Below are 17239 nucleotides of genomic sequence, written 5' to 3'. Positions count from 1 at the left end.
TAGCCAACCCAATTCCCATGGGAGCTGTTTTGAGACACACAAAACCCTAAAGCTATTTTTCTTATGGACAGAACTTATCTGTATTAAGAAACAAATGCAGTTAATGTTCACTAATTAGGTGATGATTGTTTACTGCATAAAAGTATCCTTCCGGGGGCACCTGGGTGGCTCGGTTGGTTAAGCGACCGGCTTCGGCTCAGGTCATGATCTCGCAGTTTGTAAGTTCAAGCCCGGCGTCGGGCTCTGTGCTGACAGCTCAGAGCCTGGAGCCTACTTCAGATTCTGTGTCTCCCTCTCCCCTGCTCACCCTCTGTGTCTCTCTGTCTCTCAATAATAAATAAACGTTAAAAAAAAATTAAAAAGTAAGCATCCTTCCTTTTATAAGAGTCATTTGTGGAAGGATTTTAGTTTGCCTCTCCAATGCTTTCAAATCTATTTCTGCTTACCAGGAAATAACATATTCATTTTTCAAAAGCTGTTTCATTGGACATGAAAACAGCATATGCATAGGATGAATGTATATATACGAATAAACACCACACTTGGGCTTGGGTAGCTGTTTATGAGTTCCTTTAAAATCAGTTTCTTTATAATGTTTAAATGTTACTGGACTGAAGAGTAAGGATCGTAAAATCCGAAAGTTTATTAGGACCTTACAAATACTATGTTGTAAGTTCCCATTTTATTTTTTTAAGTTTATTTACTTATTTTGAGAGAGTGAGAGAGAGTGGGAGAAGGGCAGAGAGCCAGGGAGAGAGAATCCCAAGCAGGGTCCCTGCCGTTAGCATGGAGGCCGATGTGGGGCTCGATCTCATGAACCATGAGAGCATGACCCGAGCTGAAATCAAGAGTCAGACACTGAACCAACTCAGCCACCCAGGCCCCCTATAATTTCCCATTTTGAACATTTCTCTCTTCGGTTGACTCTGTGTTCTTACCTGTAAATAGCCTGTGGGAGAGTGGCTTTATCTGCAGGGTATCTGTACTCCCTTAGAGCAGCACATCCGGGTGTCCTGAGTGCCACATAGCCTGATGGAACAGCTAGTCTTGTACATTAGCAAAATCTGAGGGTTCTATTTAAATTCTGCCAATATTTATTGATCTTACATGTGAGCACAGTGAGATGTTGAAGATAAAATGTTTGGAAGGGGCAGACAAGTGAGAGAATTGTTCTTTTGTTCTCTGAGTGGATTAAAGCCATTTGGTGAGTAGATAATGGTTATTTCTTTTGAGAGATATGACACTTTGCCCTTAGTAATAATGCAGTCTTACCAGTACAGAATGCACACCACTGTTTTAGATATATTCAAATCAGCAAACATAACCTAAAATGGATGACACAGTAGGCTGTCAATGACAACGTGGAAATTTGAGCAAACATTCATATTCACCATACGAAACCTTAAAATATGATATGAATTCTTCATCTCATTATAAGACCGAAAGCTAGGTATCTGTCCATCATTTTCCCCCCAATTATTTAAAAGCTCAGAGAAATGTAATGCTCAAGACCTGAATAGTTCCTCAACATCCGCCTCACAGGGAATGGGTTTTATGTTTGTTTTTGTTTGTTTGTTTGTTTGTTTGTTTGTTTTTTGGTGTTTCCTTTAGAAATGAGATCACAAACTCTGCCCCAGGTATTGACAGAAAAGGTTGGAAACCAGATTTCTCTTCAAAAGTACACTTTGCCTATGTTAAGAATTAATACTGGGGCACCTGGGTGGCTCAGTCAGTTAAGCATCCGCCTCTTGATTTTAGATCAGGTCATGATTTCACCATTCATGAGTTCAAGCCCCACGCAGGGCTCTGTGCGGACAGTGTGGAGCCTGCTCAGGATTCTCTCTCTCCCTCTCTCTCTGTTCCTCTCCCTCTTGTGCACGCACGTGCTCTCTCTCTCTCTCTCTCAAAATAAATAAACTTAAAAAAAAAAAGAATACCAAACATTTTCAGTTGTCAACAGTCCATGTTAATTTCTGTTATGTCCACTATATTAGCAATTTTTATAAGAATCAGTGGCTATTATCTTTTGGCTATTTTCACTGGCCTATGCAGCAACAGAAATGAAAATTATTTAAGGCATTTAACTGTGATGTGGAATTGATGCTTTTTAGATCCTGACCTCACATTCCTCCTGTAAAAAAAAAAAAAAAAAAAAGGCTAAGGCTGAGACACCAGCATTCCACCCCATAGATTCATCAGGCTTATTCATTAGGACTTGCCAACACCATCCGAGTGTGTCCCTTATCGTATATAATTTAGTCAGGATACAATCCGGGTTTTGTTTGTTTTTTTTTTTTTTTGGTAAGACTGTAAATGCTTTGGACTAAATCCCTTAGCCTTCACAAAGCCAAACTGCTACTTATGTGCCCCATAGAGAGTTGCATCTCCACAGACCTCCTGAAGGAGACTCCTGTGCGTCTGGGAAGCCAGCTGCAGGATTCACGTTCTGAGGAACAGCTCAGGTCAGTGTCCGCCCCTGTTAGGAACACCACCCCTACCTGTTAGTCCTTATTCCCTGAGCTACATGAGGGACACGGCCGTGCTTTGATACTCCAGAGACGTTCCCAGGAGGATTATGGATTGGTCCGCACTTGCTCCGTTTCTCATGGTACATGGAATGACTTCAAATAGACATCAGCTTTATATACGAAGACATAAAGAGCTACTGTTTTTCTGTAGCAGAGCCAAATGCAGTTCTTATTCTAAGTGGAAAGGACGAGTCTTTCTAAAAGAGACTGAAGTCATGTGCTGATTTCACTCAGGTCACTTCTTCCCTGAACCCTCCTATGTAATTAATTGTGCTGAGTCCTGGCTCTATCTAGAGAGTCAGGATGATTTACAAAAGGCTCAGAATAAATTAAAGATCAAAGAGCAGGGCTTTTGTAAAGAAACCTATGTCATTTTGCAATAAATGTTAGACACACATTCCTGAGAAGTGGTCAGTTTTAATTTGATTTTAACATTCTCTTGTTTATGGTACTTTGTAGAAAATCCAAATCTTTTATCCCTGCCCTCTCCCCCAACCTTAGGGGGGATGTGTTTAAACTCATAGTTATTTTTGCACTTAACAACCTCCCCAAAACCTAATGTAGTACATTCTCATTTGGCTTATATTCACTCGTTTTTATTATGTAAATGATTGTCCTCAAGACTGTGATTTATGTACCTTTTACCAAAGGGCAATAATAAATTAGTCCTAACCAAAGCAAGTTGTTAGATACTAACGCTCACCAAGTGGACCTTTTTTTATAGGATACCAAGACATAAAGTATGAATAATAGAAACAAGAGCAAGACAGTTGAAGTACTAATATAATAAAGTAGATGGAACTTAATCAGTACTCTCTGAACTGAAGCCCTTGTAGGAGTTTTATATTCTGTTTTATAAGTTCCCAGAATTAATATATTGAGTTCTCTCATAGATCTGATACTGAGCTAATCCCAGCTGGGGAGGAATGTTGTGGGAACACCCAGTTTATTCCCTAATTCACTTACCTACTTTCATTTCAGAATTCTTAAAATTCCCCAGTCCAGTATGGGGCCCTCCTGTTGTAGGCCTGAATATACCGAACATACCTGATAAACCCAGCATGGTATCGAAATTGCGACTGGAAATTAACAACGGTTGTTGTCATTGACAGTGATGTGTCTGCCCTATGCGGGTGTTCGGCTGGGTGTTGGGAGGATGCTGGAAGTCACAGCCCTGGCTGTCAAAGTGCATATAAAGAGCAGGACCAGCACAGCTCTCCGTTCAGAGGGTGCAGCTACGGCCCCGCTTTGTCATACAATGGCTTCTGTATCACACAATAAAAAATGAAAGAAAATGCATAAGCCAACAGCATATTTGTTCTGAAAGCACAAATGTTTTCCAGCTTCGCAATCCCAAGAGTTCCTCCAGACAATTATAAATACTCCATCTTTATTAACATGAGCAGGGGATAAATTACTTCTTGCGATCCAGACATTGCTCCGGAGAGAGATACTGGGAATTCCCAATTTACATAAAAGTTGTTCTCCAGAAGTTTGCTTTCACATCATTTACTTTAAACTTGGGCTGCAGTTCAAAAAGTGATATGTAGTAATAATAAACTAACATTTTTAATAAACCTTTTTTGTTTGTTTATCGAGCACTTTAGAGAGAATGGTGTAGCACGAGGCTTTCGCACCAACCAACCCTTCACATTCAGGTTCTGCCCTTAGACAAATTATTTGACCTCGCTGACCTATGGGGAATTTGTGAAAGGGGGATGAAAATGCCAGGTACATGATTGGTGCTGTCTCTCCTCTCCCACCCCTACTATGGCTTTCTGAGTACGAGAAAGCCACTACTTGCAGTGGGAAGAGATAAACAGGAAAATCCCCTTGTAGTAAGGCGAACATCGTCTCCATTTTTTTAAAGGTCCATTTTGTACAGTAACCAGAATCCATGCGGTGGCTCTCTCCTGTTGTGGAACGTTTCTTGAGTTCACACTGTGAACCAGGCACTGTGCTCATTTTATCCTCGCAATGACCCCGCAGTTAGTAGCGGGTGGAGTTGGCTTTCAAGCCAGTACCGTCCAGCTCGAGTCTAGCTTCTTTCTCCTGTACCACACTGCCGCTTGGCTGGTTACGTTTTCCAAGGCTGCTTTAGTCTGGTGGCAAGACAGATGACTGAATTGGAAAGTAAACTGTGTTCCACATCTTTCTCCCTTTATCCCTGTCAAATCTAAATCTTGGCCCCATCCAATTGTCTGTACAACTGTTCTAGTTAAAATCTGTGTCCAGGGGTGCCTGGGTGGCTCAGCTGGTTGAACGTCTGACTTCGGCTCAGGTCATGATCTCGCCGTTCTTGAGTTCAAGCCCCGTGTCGGGCTCTATGCTGGCCAAGCTCGGAACCTGGAGACTGCTTCAGATTCCGTGTCACCCTCTCTCTTTGCCCCTGCACCACTCGCACTCTGTCTCTCTCTCTCGGAAATAAATAAATATAAAAAAAATTTTAAATCTGTGTCTAAACCATTAGGATTGGGGGAAGGAGGCTCTTGATTTTCTATAATGCAGGAGGAGAATCCACTGAGTTAGTATTTATATATTCCCTTTCTGAGCTGCCCAGATCTTCTCATCTTTGCACCATTTCACCCTAAAGAGAATCAAGTTTGAGGTCAAATATTCTTAAATATATTCTTGAATATGTAAAACTTAAAACTTTGATGATTCAGATCTTTAAGGCCCTCATGCTGTAGTGACACAGAAGCATGAGGAGAGAAAGTTCTTAGAAGGGAACGATGACCACAGAATGTTTTAGTTTTTTTTAAATCACATTGGAAGTCGGGGTTCTTCCATGTTGACATGCCTGGTGCAGTTAAAGAAGCCAGACACAGACACAGATCTAACCTGGCTCTACAGGTTACTTGCTCTGTGACCTTGAGCAGGTTACCTGAAGTGTCCTCATTTGTAAATGGAGTGTGACAAGTGCATGACAAAAAGCCCAGCCCTCTCATTTCCTCAACTATTGACGCCTTTAGAATTGCAAGAGGGGTAAGAGTAGAGAATTTCTTAGATTTTTTGAATGAGGGTTGTGGTACAGGAAGGGGAAAAAGGCTGGAGGCGGGGGAGGTGTTGGTTGATGGAGTAGTTGTGCAAAGCCAAACACTTTAATATGATGCTCAAAGTGCTGTCCTTGCGAGTAGGGCTTCCCAGAACTCTTTAAGCCTAACAGTTCAACCTTTACCCAGTATTTCCAAGAAGTTAAGTTTCATTTTCAGAAAAAAGCAGAAAAAAAAATGGGGAAACCAGAAAAGTGATGACTTTTTATAGTATATCTTTTAAAGTAACTTCCAAAGGCTTTTCTGGAACCTCTCATTCCCTTTGTAACTTAATGAGGATGAAGAAAATGACTTAGAACTGTGCATTTCATCACCTCAGAGTCCAGGTTTTAGATCCATTTAACTCCAGTATTCTTTAAAATATGATCTGCCAGAAATCAAGTCAGACACTTACTGATTCAGAATAACTATTTTACTTCCCTTCCCACCTCTCCAGTTTCCTGCATATTTTATTCTTCTTCCAGTGCAAAATGGGGGAGTAGAAACCCTAGCAGAGTTCTTTGATGCAGCATCTGTCGGTAGCCAAATCACTGTAATGCCTGTTCATTTCTTGTGAAATGCTGTATTAATACTTTCTTGAACTGAACTGTCTAAAAGCATGTCAGCAGCTTTAAGCCCACATGGGTTAACAAACTTGGTGGTTGTTTTAATGGCCGAATGAGTAGGCTTGACCCCAGGAGAGTTAGAATACAGTGGTGGTCTGGGCTTTCCTGCCCTGGCTTCTTTGAAGACTGGCTTCCCAGAGCCACTCCCTAATCTTGGGGCAGAGGAGTCCTCACACTAGATATAGGGAACGATATGTTGTCTGTAGCAACCCTGCTGGAGCCACCACACGCAGTTATTTGCTGATGCCAGGCCGAGCTTAAAATACCTTAAAACACATCGGAGGCTCTGGCTGTGGTGAGCCCAGCTGGCCAGAGTAGGGCAGCAGTGCCTCTGAGGAGGGCCATGCGGACGACTCCCAGTTCAGGTGCACTCAGCCAAACGTTGAAGATGAATATTCGAGGACTAGGATGCATAAGTAGGAAATAAGAAGGTGATAGAACAGGCAGGGAGATCAGAAAGGAGATTTAGGGATTCAAGATGAGCACTAGATGATGGGGTTTAGAGCTGTTGGGTGGTTTTTTATGCCTTCTATTCCTGGGCCAGTTCTAAATACGTGAATGCAGGAACACATGTGCTGGACAGTGGACCCAAACCACACTGACATCTGGAACTCAGCATCTGGTGAATCCTAGCAGTGTCATGGCTTTAAAAACGCTCCAGTTAAAAATGCTCCAGCTTTAAAAACGCTCCAGTTAAGTTCCACAGGACTGACCCCACAAAGTTCTTTGGTGTTGAAATCTTTGATACTCTGCACAGATTAAACATATAGAATCATCCTTATACTTCATATACACACTAGAACCACCTAATATATACTTTTCAGTTCCCAGGAAAGTATTTCTTGCTCTCTTTGTGGATTTAAGTGTAATCAGTTTACTGGATAATTATAGAAGGGAATGGAAAACAAGGGAAGGATGTTCCTACATCTAATGATACTTGTTAACAGAGCTAAAATCCTTTTGGGTTTTTTTTTTTTTTTTTTTACTGTCAGCAACTTCAATTCCTTTTATTGCTCTGAATCTCTAAAAGCTTGATTTTGAAAATTAAATAATTAATAATTAAATTAATTCAATAATTTCATTGTTTAATAACATTAAATTTTATTAAATTAATTAAACAATTAAATTGGGGGTTTTGTGTTTTAGTTTCCAAAGGTTTAAAGTTAAGAGCAAAGTTAGCTTTACCTATTCATGATTGCTTTATCTGGTTGTTACAGTGCCACCTTCTGTTGAAGTTTCTTTTGACAGCCATTGGTGCACTGAATTAAAAATGTCTTGGATGTAAAATTCAGCTAACTAGGAAAGCTTGAGTAAAAGATTTTAGCTAATTGTTAGCTGCTTACTAACTTCTTTTGTAAAATCTAAAATTCAGACTATCTCTTCTCGATGGAAAGTACTTGGGGAATTAAAACTGCATTATTTATTATTATTAATAATTATTGTAATTTATTCCTTATTGAACACTTGCATATTAAAAATAGGTGTCATTTGTGTATTTTAGACATGGCACAAAATATCGGTGTGTATTAAGGTTTGTATAAATAATTGGCAGTTCAGAGTCTAAAATTCTGGTGATAGTAAATTTTGCATATGTCTTTGTAGGTAACAAATGCAGGAATTAAAGTGGAAATCACCATGTGGTATTTATTAAATGCAGAGTTGAGGGGCGCCTGGTGGCTCAGTGGGTTAAGCATCTGATTTTGACTCAGGTCATGATCTCGTGGTCCGTGAGGTCAAGCCCCGCGTGGGCTCTGTGCTGACAGCTCAGAGCCTGGAGCCTGTTTCAGATTCTGTGTCTCCCTCTCTCTGACCCTCCCCCGTTCATGCTCTGTCTCTCTCTGTCTCAAAAATAAATAAACGTTAAAAAAAAAATTAAAAAAAAAATGCAGTTGATAGCACTAAAATAGGCAAATTGGATGAAGCTAGATCTTCCAAAAGGAACTTAAATGTTTCTTTTAACTTTCTCATTATGATAGAATTTTCTTCCAAAACATTGGCAAACGAGAGGACCGAGGACTCCTGTCGGAAATTTTTCTCTTCATATTTCTGGTTCTATTCAAATGAAATACGGCCCCTGGGAGTCAGACCTAAAATTTCCATCACTGAGATTTATTTGTAAACTGATTTGGATCATCTTGGGTAAAACTTCAATTAGACATTGAGATAACCGGTTACGCTTAGTTAACCTAGCGCCTTGTCCACAATCCATAACGGGCAGCACACGTGAGGCTACTAACCGGTGCCTAACTCCGGCCGGGTGTGGCCTGGAGCTGCCATTCGTGGGGAGTTACGTCCACAAGTGATCCTCACTGCCTCGCACGAACCTTCCCCTAGTTCCCTCTCTGAAGGTGTCGCTTTTGTCTCCCCTCAGGGACCCTCTGAAAATCCAGCAGCTGCAGAACCAGGTCCGGCTGGAGCAGGAGGCCAGCGCGCGGCACCCCCCGCCTGCCGGCGCCCCGCGCAGCGCGCCGCCCTCGCCGCCCTTCCCGCCGCCGCCCGCCTTCCCCGAGCTCGCGGCCTGCGCGTCGCCCGCCTCCCCGGAGCCCATGAGCACGCTCGCCTCCCGCTCCGCGCCCGCCATGCAGTCCTCCGGCTCCTTCAACTACGCGCGCCCCAAGCAGTTCATCGCGGCGCAGAACCTCGGCCCCGCGTCGGGCCACGGCACGCCGGCCTCCAGCCCCAGCTCCTCCAGCCTCCCGTCGCCCATGTCCCCGACCCTGAAGCAGTTCGGCCGCGCGCCCGCGCCGCCCTTCGCACAGCCCTTCGGTGGCGCCGAGGCCGAGGCTCCGTGGTGCCCGTCCTCGCCGTCGCCCCCGCCGCCGCCGCCCCCCGTCTTCAGCCCGACGACGGCCTTCCCGGTGCCCGACGTGTTCCCGCTGCCGCCGCCTCCGCCGCCGCTTCCCAGCCCGGGCCCGGCGTCCATGTGCGCCTCGCCCGCAGCCCGCTTCGGCCACAGCCAGACGCCCGCGGCCTTCCTCAGCGCCCTGCTGCCCTCGCAGCCTGCCCCGGCGGCCGTCAACGCCTTGGGCCTGCCCAAGGGCGTCACCCCCGCGTGAGTGACAGCCCCACGCCCCCGCTTGCCCCGCCCCCTGAGCTCGCGGGGCAGTGCCCCCTGATCCGCAACCCAGGGGTAGCCCTGGGCCTTTTTTACGAATTTCCATCCAGCCGGTGTTTAGCTTCTTACCACAGCAGCTTTCCCAGACTCTTCTTGTCCAGCTACCTTACCGTTGCCAAGTCAGTACTTTCTATTCTGCACTAAGCAATACAAGATTCTGCTCAGAAACTACCCAGTCTATGCGGTGCGCCTATGATTTTGACGGTAGTGGCGTTGGCTACTATATAGGACGTCGTGCTAAGCAATTCACGGATGTTACCTCATTTGATACACTCCTGAGAGGTGTCCTTGCCCCACTTAGGGCTGAGGATTCCAGTAATTAAAGAATTTGCTCAGGGGCACATTAGCCCCCGAACTGAGATTTGAGTTCCTGTCTGTCTGACCTCAGATCCATGCACTAACCAACAAACTATCCACATATTTGAGATCAGTATTAAAATAACCGTGGAGGGGGTGGGTTATTAAGTGTACGTTTCATGTTTTTGAATTATCTAAATTAACAGAATTAAAAAGCCAGCCTTTACGTAGACGTAGTGATTGAGCGGAAGAGAGGAAAACGTGTACGTGTCTTTGTGTGATTGATGCACGTGAGTGAGGACGTGTGCAATGTAGTGAAGAAGTGACCGTGCCGGTTCTGTCCCTGACAGTGATCTCTATGTAAACTACATGGAACCTCCAACTCAGTCTTTCTATTTGCAGATTATCTAAATACCTGTCTTCCCTTATGTCACAGTGATGTGGCAGCCATCTGAAATCTTTAAGTAGGAAATCCATGAGGATAAATAAGATAACATCTACAAGAGTACATTAAAGCCCTCAAAAGAAATATATAACGTAGGTGTTTAGCACATACTGTCGATGACTAAAAGCTAGCACATGCTCATTTCACTGAAGAGTTCAACACAAGTACACATCAGCAAAGGTCAAGACATTTCCCACATCTCTGAAATAAACTCAGATCCTACTTCAGAGTCTCCCAGAATCCCAATATTGTCCAGAGAGAGAAGGAAACCCTACTGAAGAACAAAATGAGGGGCATCCCTTGGGTGGCTCAGTCGGTTAAGTGTTCGACTCTTGATTTCCGTTCAGGTCATGATCTCACCGCCATGAGATCGAGCCCTGCGTTGGAGCCTGCTTAAGATTCTCTCCCTCCCTCTCACTCTGCCCTTCCTCCCTTCATGCTTGCACCCAGTCTCTCAAAAAAAAAAAAGAAAAAAAAAAGAATGAGAAGACCTTAATTCAGGTTATTTTCATTGATATGAAAAAGTTTTCCATTCTCGGATGTACTAACACCAACTTAGAGATGAGCATTGCTATGTTTGACTTTGACAAGGTGTATGAAGGAGCTTCAGGTAGCAATATCATGTTTTGATAAGCACTTTCTAAATGTCGATTATATGAATTCTATATTTGAAATCTGGCTTCTCGAATCCGTATTGGAAAAACCTCAGTCAAATGAATATGTAAATAGAATAAAGGAGGAGAGTTTGTATAGTAATGTTGTGATAATGGGCTTCTACTGAAAGTTGAGTGAGTCAACTTGCCTGAGAAAACTTGCTTTTTCTCTCCTACTTTTTTGTTTTCTTTTATTTGGCTGCTAGGAAATGAAGTATTATCTTGCCACAAAGAAGCTCACTGTTAGATCCAAAAAGTGGTAATTTGTTGCAGGACACTGTTTTGTCCCTCTTACTAGGAAATGGTACCAAACCTTGCTTCCCAGGAAGATAAGTACTCATCTGTGTAATATTTCTCCTCAGTGGTGTTGGGTGGTCATGCCTTTTATCATCGTAGATAGTCTTTTATCCTCTTAAGTAGAAATAATAGTTTATTCTGATCTTTGAAATTCTCTTAAGAAGGTATGCAACTTCAAGAGCATACCTCAAGTAATAGAAGCATTTGTTTATCAACATGTATCACAGTTATTAATTTTATGGAGTAAAATACTGTGTAATTGTTATCACTAAAAATTCTAGCAGCTCCTGCCATTCCTTAAAAATTAATGGAGAAGCCATGCTAATTTTGTGGCTCCTATGGAAAACTGTACCCAAAGATAGACACTGTGACACCAAAGATAAGTGGCAGTAGCAGGCTACAGATTTTTAGCTCTGTGCTGGTCCAGTAAGCCCTTATTATACAGTTACCCTTTCGTCTTCAAGGAATTTTTCCTTTTGCTAATAAATCATACATATCTGAAGAATTCACCCTTCTGATTCGATATATGTGACTTTTGGAACATATTTTTTCCTCTAGTATTTTGTGGGATCCCTCATTTGTATTCTGAATTAAAAATGAAAAGGTAGTTGGGGCGTCTGGGTGGCCCGATCGGTTAAGCGTCCAACTTCAGCTCAGGTCATGATCTCACGCTTCGTGAGTTCGAGCCCCTCATCGGGCTCTGTGCTGACAGCTCAGAGCCTGGAGCCTGCTTTGGATTCTGTGTCTCCCTCTCTCTCTCTGCCTCTCCCCTGCTCACGCTCTGTCTCTCTCTCTCCCTCTCAAAAATAAATAAAAATTAAAAAATTTTGTTTTTAAAATGAAAAGTTAGCTTTTATCCTTCACAATAATCCAAATGATTTGCCCAAGACCGAATTTCTGACCTCTTTGAACTTGTAAGAACTGGCCAACTGTTGTCAAATGAATCTTTTAAATTACTTTCACTTATACTTCACTGGGAATTTGTGATTATGATAGCAAATTCAGTTTTGCTTATATGTATGGTTTCTCAAGTTGAATGGTTTTGCCATATTTATCAAGCGCCGGTGAGTAGATTGATTATACATGATTCAGTAAGCAGAAATACGGTATTTTTTCTTTGCCCTCCTTGTTTTACCAAAATCTTACATATAAATGTCACTTATCTTAGTTTTCTTAATCATCAGTTGCATACTAGTTGTTTTATTCTGTTTGTTTAGCAGTGTCTTTGTTTTAATTCGTGAAAGGTCACGCACTAAGTTTTTAAATAGTCTGTGGAGATAAGGTTCTGTTTCTCACATGTCTGGGTAGCAGAGGTCAAGTCAGGAAACAAAGGCCTTGGATGCCAGTGATAGACCACAAGGTCAAGAAGGCCGGTGACAGTGGGCTGCGGTCAGACTCGCAACAACAGTATTTGGTTGTTGGCTGATTGTGGTTTGGGAACTTCTGCACATCCAGTTCCCCTGGTGCCTTCCTTTCTTCAAACAGCTTCATTCTTCCCGAGGGTTACTGGGGTCACCAGCAGCTTCTCAAAGCTGTTGACAGACACAAATGTTAAGTTGACTAAATTTTTCAGATGGAGGCAATGAGGAGAAAAGATGCCTTAGAAAGAAGCCTGTTTGCACTTTGATAAAAATTAGTGTGTTCTATTCCCCTCTCAGTTGCTGATAGTTGGTTTTACAGCTTCCACTGCTGTAAGCCTGTTCCTGCAAATCAGCCCTGCAAAATGGTGGCAATCCAGAGGATTCAGGAACGCCACCTAGGAATAGTGCAGCAGGTCTGTCTCTGCTGGTCTCTGAGTGGCTGTACCAAGTCTCGTGGTGAAGCAGGTCAGAACTGTCCCCGAGAACGAGATTGGCGCTTGTTGGCACTGCATTTTTTGCCCATCTTCACATTCCTACAATGTGTTCTCATAAGGGAGTGCCATATAGCCACAGTGCTACAATGTTTCCTACTCTTAATTGCTTCCTTTGTATAAGGAGGCCTTTGGTTTGAAGTGATACCCCATGTTTGTCCAAAGTTAAATCGTGTGTCAATAAGAGCTTTTATATACATGTATTAATGAGAGCTTTTATTCTGTAGGCGCCCAGCTCCTTACAGACATTATCTCATTGTCCTTCTCTTTCACCCTGATTTATAAGAAACAGGTAGGTGGGGACACTATCATCACTCTACATGCAAGGTGAGGGCACCAAGAGGTGAAGCGATTCCCCAGGGTTCTGGAATAAGCCTAAGCAAAGAGGGAGTGACTTAACCTTGGCTGTATTGCCCAGGTTGATCTCAGTTAAGTCTGATGTCTGCTATTTCTTGATTAAAGAAAACGGCTGCAGACCAACAAAACAAAATCCCCTAAGTCTTAAGAAACAGTTTGTAAAGATTTATTTGTGTTTTAGGCAGTTTTGAAGTCAAGATAGTGGTTAGATAGTAACTAACAGAAAAGACAAAAGCTGCATTGGACTCTGCAGACATTATCTCATTCTTGTCTTTCTCCCCCCTTGCAGGAAACAGGTAGGTGGGGGTAGGTGGGGGCCTTGTCGCTCCCCATCAGAGGCAGAGGCCCAAAGGGGTTGAGGACCTTCCCAGGGTCTCATTATTGGGTTCATTAATGTCTAGTATCCTAGAGGATTGCACAGAAAGTTGCATCCAATTCTGAGCAAGTATTTCCTAACAAATGAGTAGGCAAGTTTTCGGGGTCTGCTGTGACTGATGATGATCTGCTGAAATGTCTGCCCCAGGAACAGGTCAGAATCAGACCTGCTCATCTCAGATGGCTCTGTACCAAGTAGGTATAGTGAACACACATGTGTCAGTATATCCTTTAAAGAACCCAAAAGGTAACGTGAAGAGAACTTAATATTTTTATAAAGTCACCTATTTTCCTTTAAGAGCTCAGTTTATCCATTTGTACTCTAACAGCTTGGGCTTTGTCATAGAATTTAGTAAGAAAATAGAATTGATATACAAAAATTCAGTTTGGGTATCTTGGGCTCTTTCATATATTAATTCACATATTACATTCGTGGATATGAGGGATACCTAAATGCCAACATGTTAATGATTTTGCTTCCTCTGAAATGTTGTGGAGTTTAGTTATTATTAGATATCACTGAATATGAGAAGAGGAGAATAAGAGGACTTTCAGAAGTTGTATCAAGGGCAGGACGCTTTCAAGATTATTCAGTAGCCAAGAAGAAAAGAAAAAGAAAGAAAACCTCCCAGGATTTGGTGGTGTTTGAATCTGGAAGATTTTACCTTCCAGATGCATGTGTGTGTGTTTAAGAAGTTTTTACCCCCAACCACATGAATATTATTTTAAAATGTTAAGTGACTTACTGTTTAAGCTAGAGTAAACAGATCAGTAATATTTTTTGCACAGTTGGGCTGAATTGTGTATACACTGAAGTATTTATATTTCGTGTGGGAGGCTTGCATGAATTGTTTACTGGTTAAGATTTGCTTCTGAGGATGAGTTTTTGTGAAGAGTTGTGGTTTTAGTAACAGTTTACTTTGAATAAGCATTTAAGCAATTTCATTTTTAATTGTACAAACCATCATGAAAGGAGATCACCTCTTTGTCATCAAATTCTCTTGTTAAAATTTCCTAATGAGTTGTTGCTCTTCATTTATCAAAAGTGGTGCCACTGGGGAGAACCAGCCACAGCCATCTTACATTAGGCTCCAACAAAGAATTCGTCTTACAGGAAAACAAACTCAGTTGCCAAAGCTCTGCCTCAAAAACTTACAACTATTTTTCTTTTCTACTGTAACATTATATAGGAACCCTTAACTCTGTGCTCAGTTTTTAACACAGTTGCTTGAAGTGTTTTCTGAATTATGTCAGTCCAAATGAGATACTCTCTGAAAAAAAAAGGTTCCGTATTAAAACAAGGGTGAGAAATATTGTGTCCTACCCCTCTTTTCTCAGGGTTCACAATGCCCTGTTGACCTTGCCACGCTCATTCAGGCCCTGAGACCTTTGCACTGCCTCGCTCTCCCTCTAGTCTTCACTCTGTCACTTGGGCCTCAATGGTTCTGTCATCTCCTCCAACCTGTGATTGACTGCACTGTGTAATACAGTCATCCACTCACACTCCCGTCCTTTCATGGCACTTACCACCTCCTGCTATGCCCTTCCTTTCACTCTTCTATTTCCTTTCTCTCTCTGCCATCCCCACCATACAATATAATTTTTCTGAGTTCAGTCCCTTAGTTTTACAGGAAAATAAACATGGTATTGCTAGCACTCAGAACACAGCTGAACACTGAAAAAGCCAATCAATAAAGGTTATTTGCACCTTTTTGGAAATTGGTCAAGAGTTCTTGGCATCTTTTTAAACTCCTTTATGTCTTTCATTCCGTTCTCCTTGGCCAGTTTCATCTCTGTGATTCACTTCCCTACTGGGTAGTTTCTGTTGGCCTCTCCAGAGCCCCTCTTAGTATGCCAGGCACAATCTAAATACTCAGTATGTATTAGTTTATGTCATTTTCCTAATAACCCTATAGGTACATGCTATTAATACCCACATTTTACACTTTACAGAGGATGAAACTGAGGCAGGTAGACATAAGTAACTAGCCCAAGCCCCAGTGTTTTAGGGAGTAAAAAATAAGAGATTGTCCCTTCTACACCTTTAGTCATGCTGATTCAGAATTCCTTCCTCCCCACCCCCCCACCCCCCCAACCACCTGTCTACATCCTTATGATGGTTCAAGATCCTGGATACTGCCTCTTTCACAGAGCCTCTGCAGTCAGTCTAGCCAGCATTCTTTCCTACTTTTTTTACTCCTATTGCACCTAGAATCACCATGACATAGTTTATTCCTTAATTTATTCTCCAACTTATCAGCCCCTTGAGATCAAAGGCCACCTGTTAGGATTTGGCTATCTTCTTGTCACATAGAGTAGTGTTGGGACTACCAGTGATGTAGCTTTTGTTTTATTATTTTTTGTTTTTATGTATAGAGCTTCTGCTTAGAATTCCAAGATGTCATCAGGTGACACAATCACTTGTCTTACAAACCAACTGTTGAATTTCAGGCTTAACAGAACTCATATTGATGTTTGCCTAGCATTGTGCCTTGCTGTATACTCAGTAATATTTGTCAGTGACTGTTAGACATTTAAAAATCTTTTAGTTGATTGATTTGATTTCAGTGTTAATTGTTCAGAACCAAGAAATTATGTGTACCCTAAATTCTGTGAGTCAAAGAAAATGTCTTTAAAATGGCGGGGAATAGAGATGAAGCAAATGCTCTTCTAATGCTTGTGATCTTGATACATTTAGGGAATCACCTTGTTAAGAGAAATATAGAATGGCCAGGGTTTGTATTTGGGTCAAAGAGTAATTTTAATTGTACTCTTTGAAACAGTAAAATACCTGGGTGGCAGGGATCCAAACCAAGGTGAATGGCTTCTCTATGAAATGTCCTAGGGCAGGTGTTCTCAGGTCCCTTAAAGAGTCAAAGATACTGAGAACTGCTTTTTAAGCAACAGGACTTATTCTGTTGTGAATAGACAGGTGTTTACTTGTTCAAGGGGACTTGGGGCCGTCTTTTACAAAAGCAGTTCCCTGTTTATATTGTTTAGATGATCTGTTCTGCCCTTGATAGCCGCCCTTTGCCCCTTTCTTTCTTATTGGTGCAAGGAACATGGCTCTCAGTGTATTCTGCCTGCAGAAACACAGTGAAGCTTCTGTCATCAGAGGCTGCTCATCATCACGGAGTTGTGCAACTCATTTATGTTGTCAAGTGTAAAATAATGGGAACCTGTGTGTTCCCAATAATAAGTGATGTAACACAGAGCTAGCTTTAATGTTGCCTTTCAGGTGACTTCAAAACCTACCTCTTCCAGTTCTCAGATGTAAGGCTTTAGTCAAAAGCAGTGTAGAACTTTTTTTTCCCCAAAACTATGTAATTTGTATTTGTTCTGAGCCTAACTTATTTACATGTGGTTTGATCATATGGATGGCTTTGGCATAATTTTTCTTGCCTGAGGAGGGGAGAGAGAGGTCAGAAGTGAAGATAGTGCATCCATTCACTAATTCCATGAATGTTATTTGAGGATCTGCTGTTTGGCAGGCATTGTCATGAACAAAAAAGGCATGGTGAGAGAGGGACAATTTAAAAAGAACGTACATTAATAAACTTTGATAGGTGCTATGAAGAAAACAAACATGTTACAATACAACATGGGTAGACTGGGTCAGGGTCCTCCTTTCCAAGGAGACAAAAAACTGAAGCCTGAAGGCT

At 42.1% G+C, this 17239-nt stretch overlaps 1 protein-coding gene across 1 annotated transcript in view; it reads left to right on the top strand.

Annotated features, from left to right (window-relative positions):
- PALLD (palladin, cytoskeletal associated protein) overlaps nt 1–17239 on the top strand; it is a 267481-nt gene that overhangs the window by 216726 nt on the left and 33516 nt on the right. The window contains exon 10 of the mRNA XM_042935116.1: nt 8558–9238. Coding sequence (XP_042791050.1) covers nt 8558–9238 — 681 coding nt within the window. The remainder of the gene's footprint in view (nt 1–8557; nt 9239–17239) is intronic.

The sequence above is a fragment of the Panthera leo genome, chromosome B1, assembly GCF_018350215.1.
Source record: "Panthera leo isolate Ple1 chromosome B1, P.leo_Ple1_pat1.1, whole genome shotgun sequence".
Lineage (NCBI taxonomy): Eukaryota > Metazoa > Chordata > Mammalia > Carnivora > Felidae > Panthera > Panthera leo.
The sequence above is the reverse complement of the archived record's forward strand: the minus strand, read 5'-3'. Positions and strand labels throughout refer to the sequence as shown.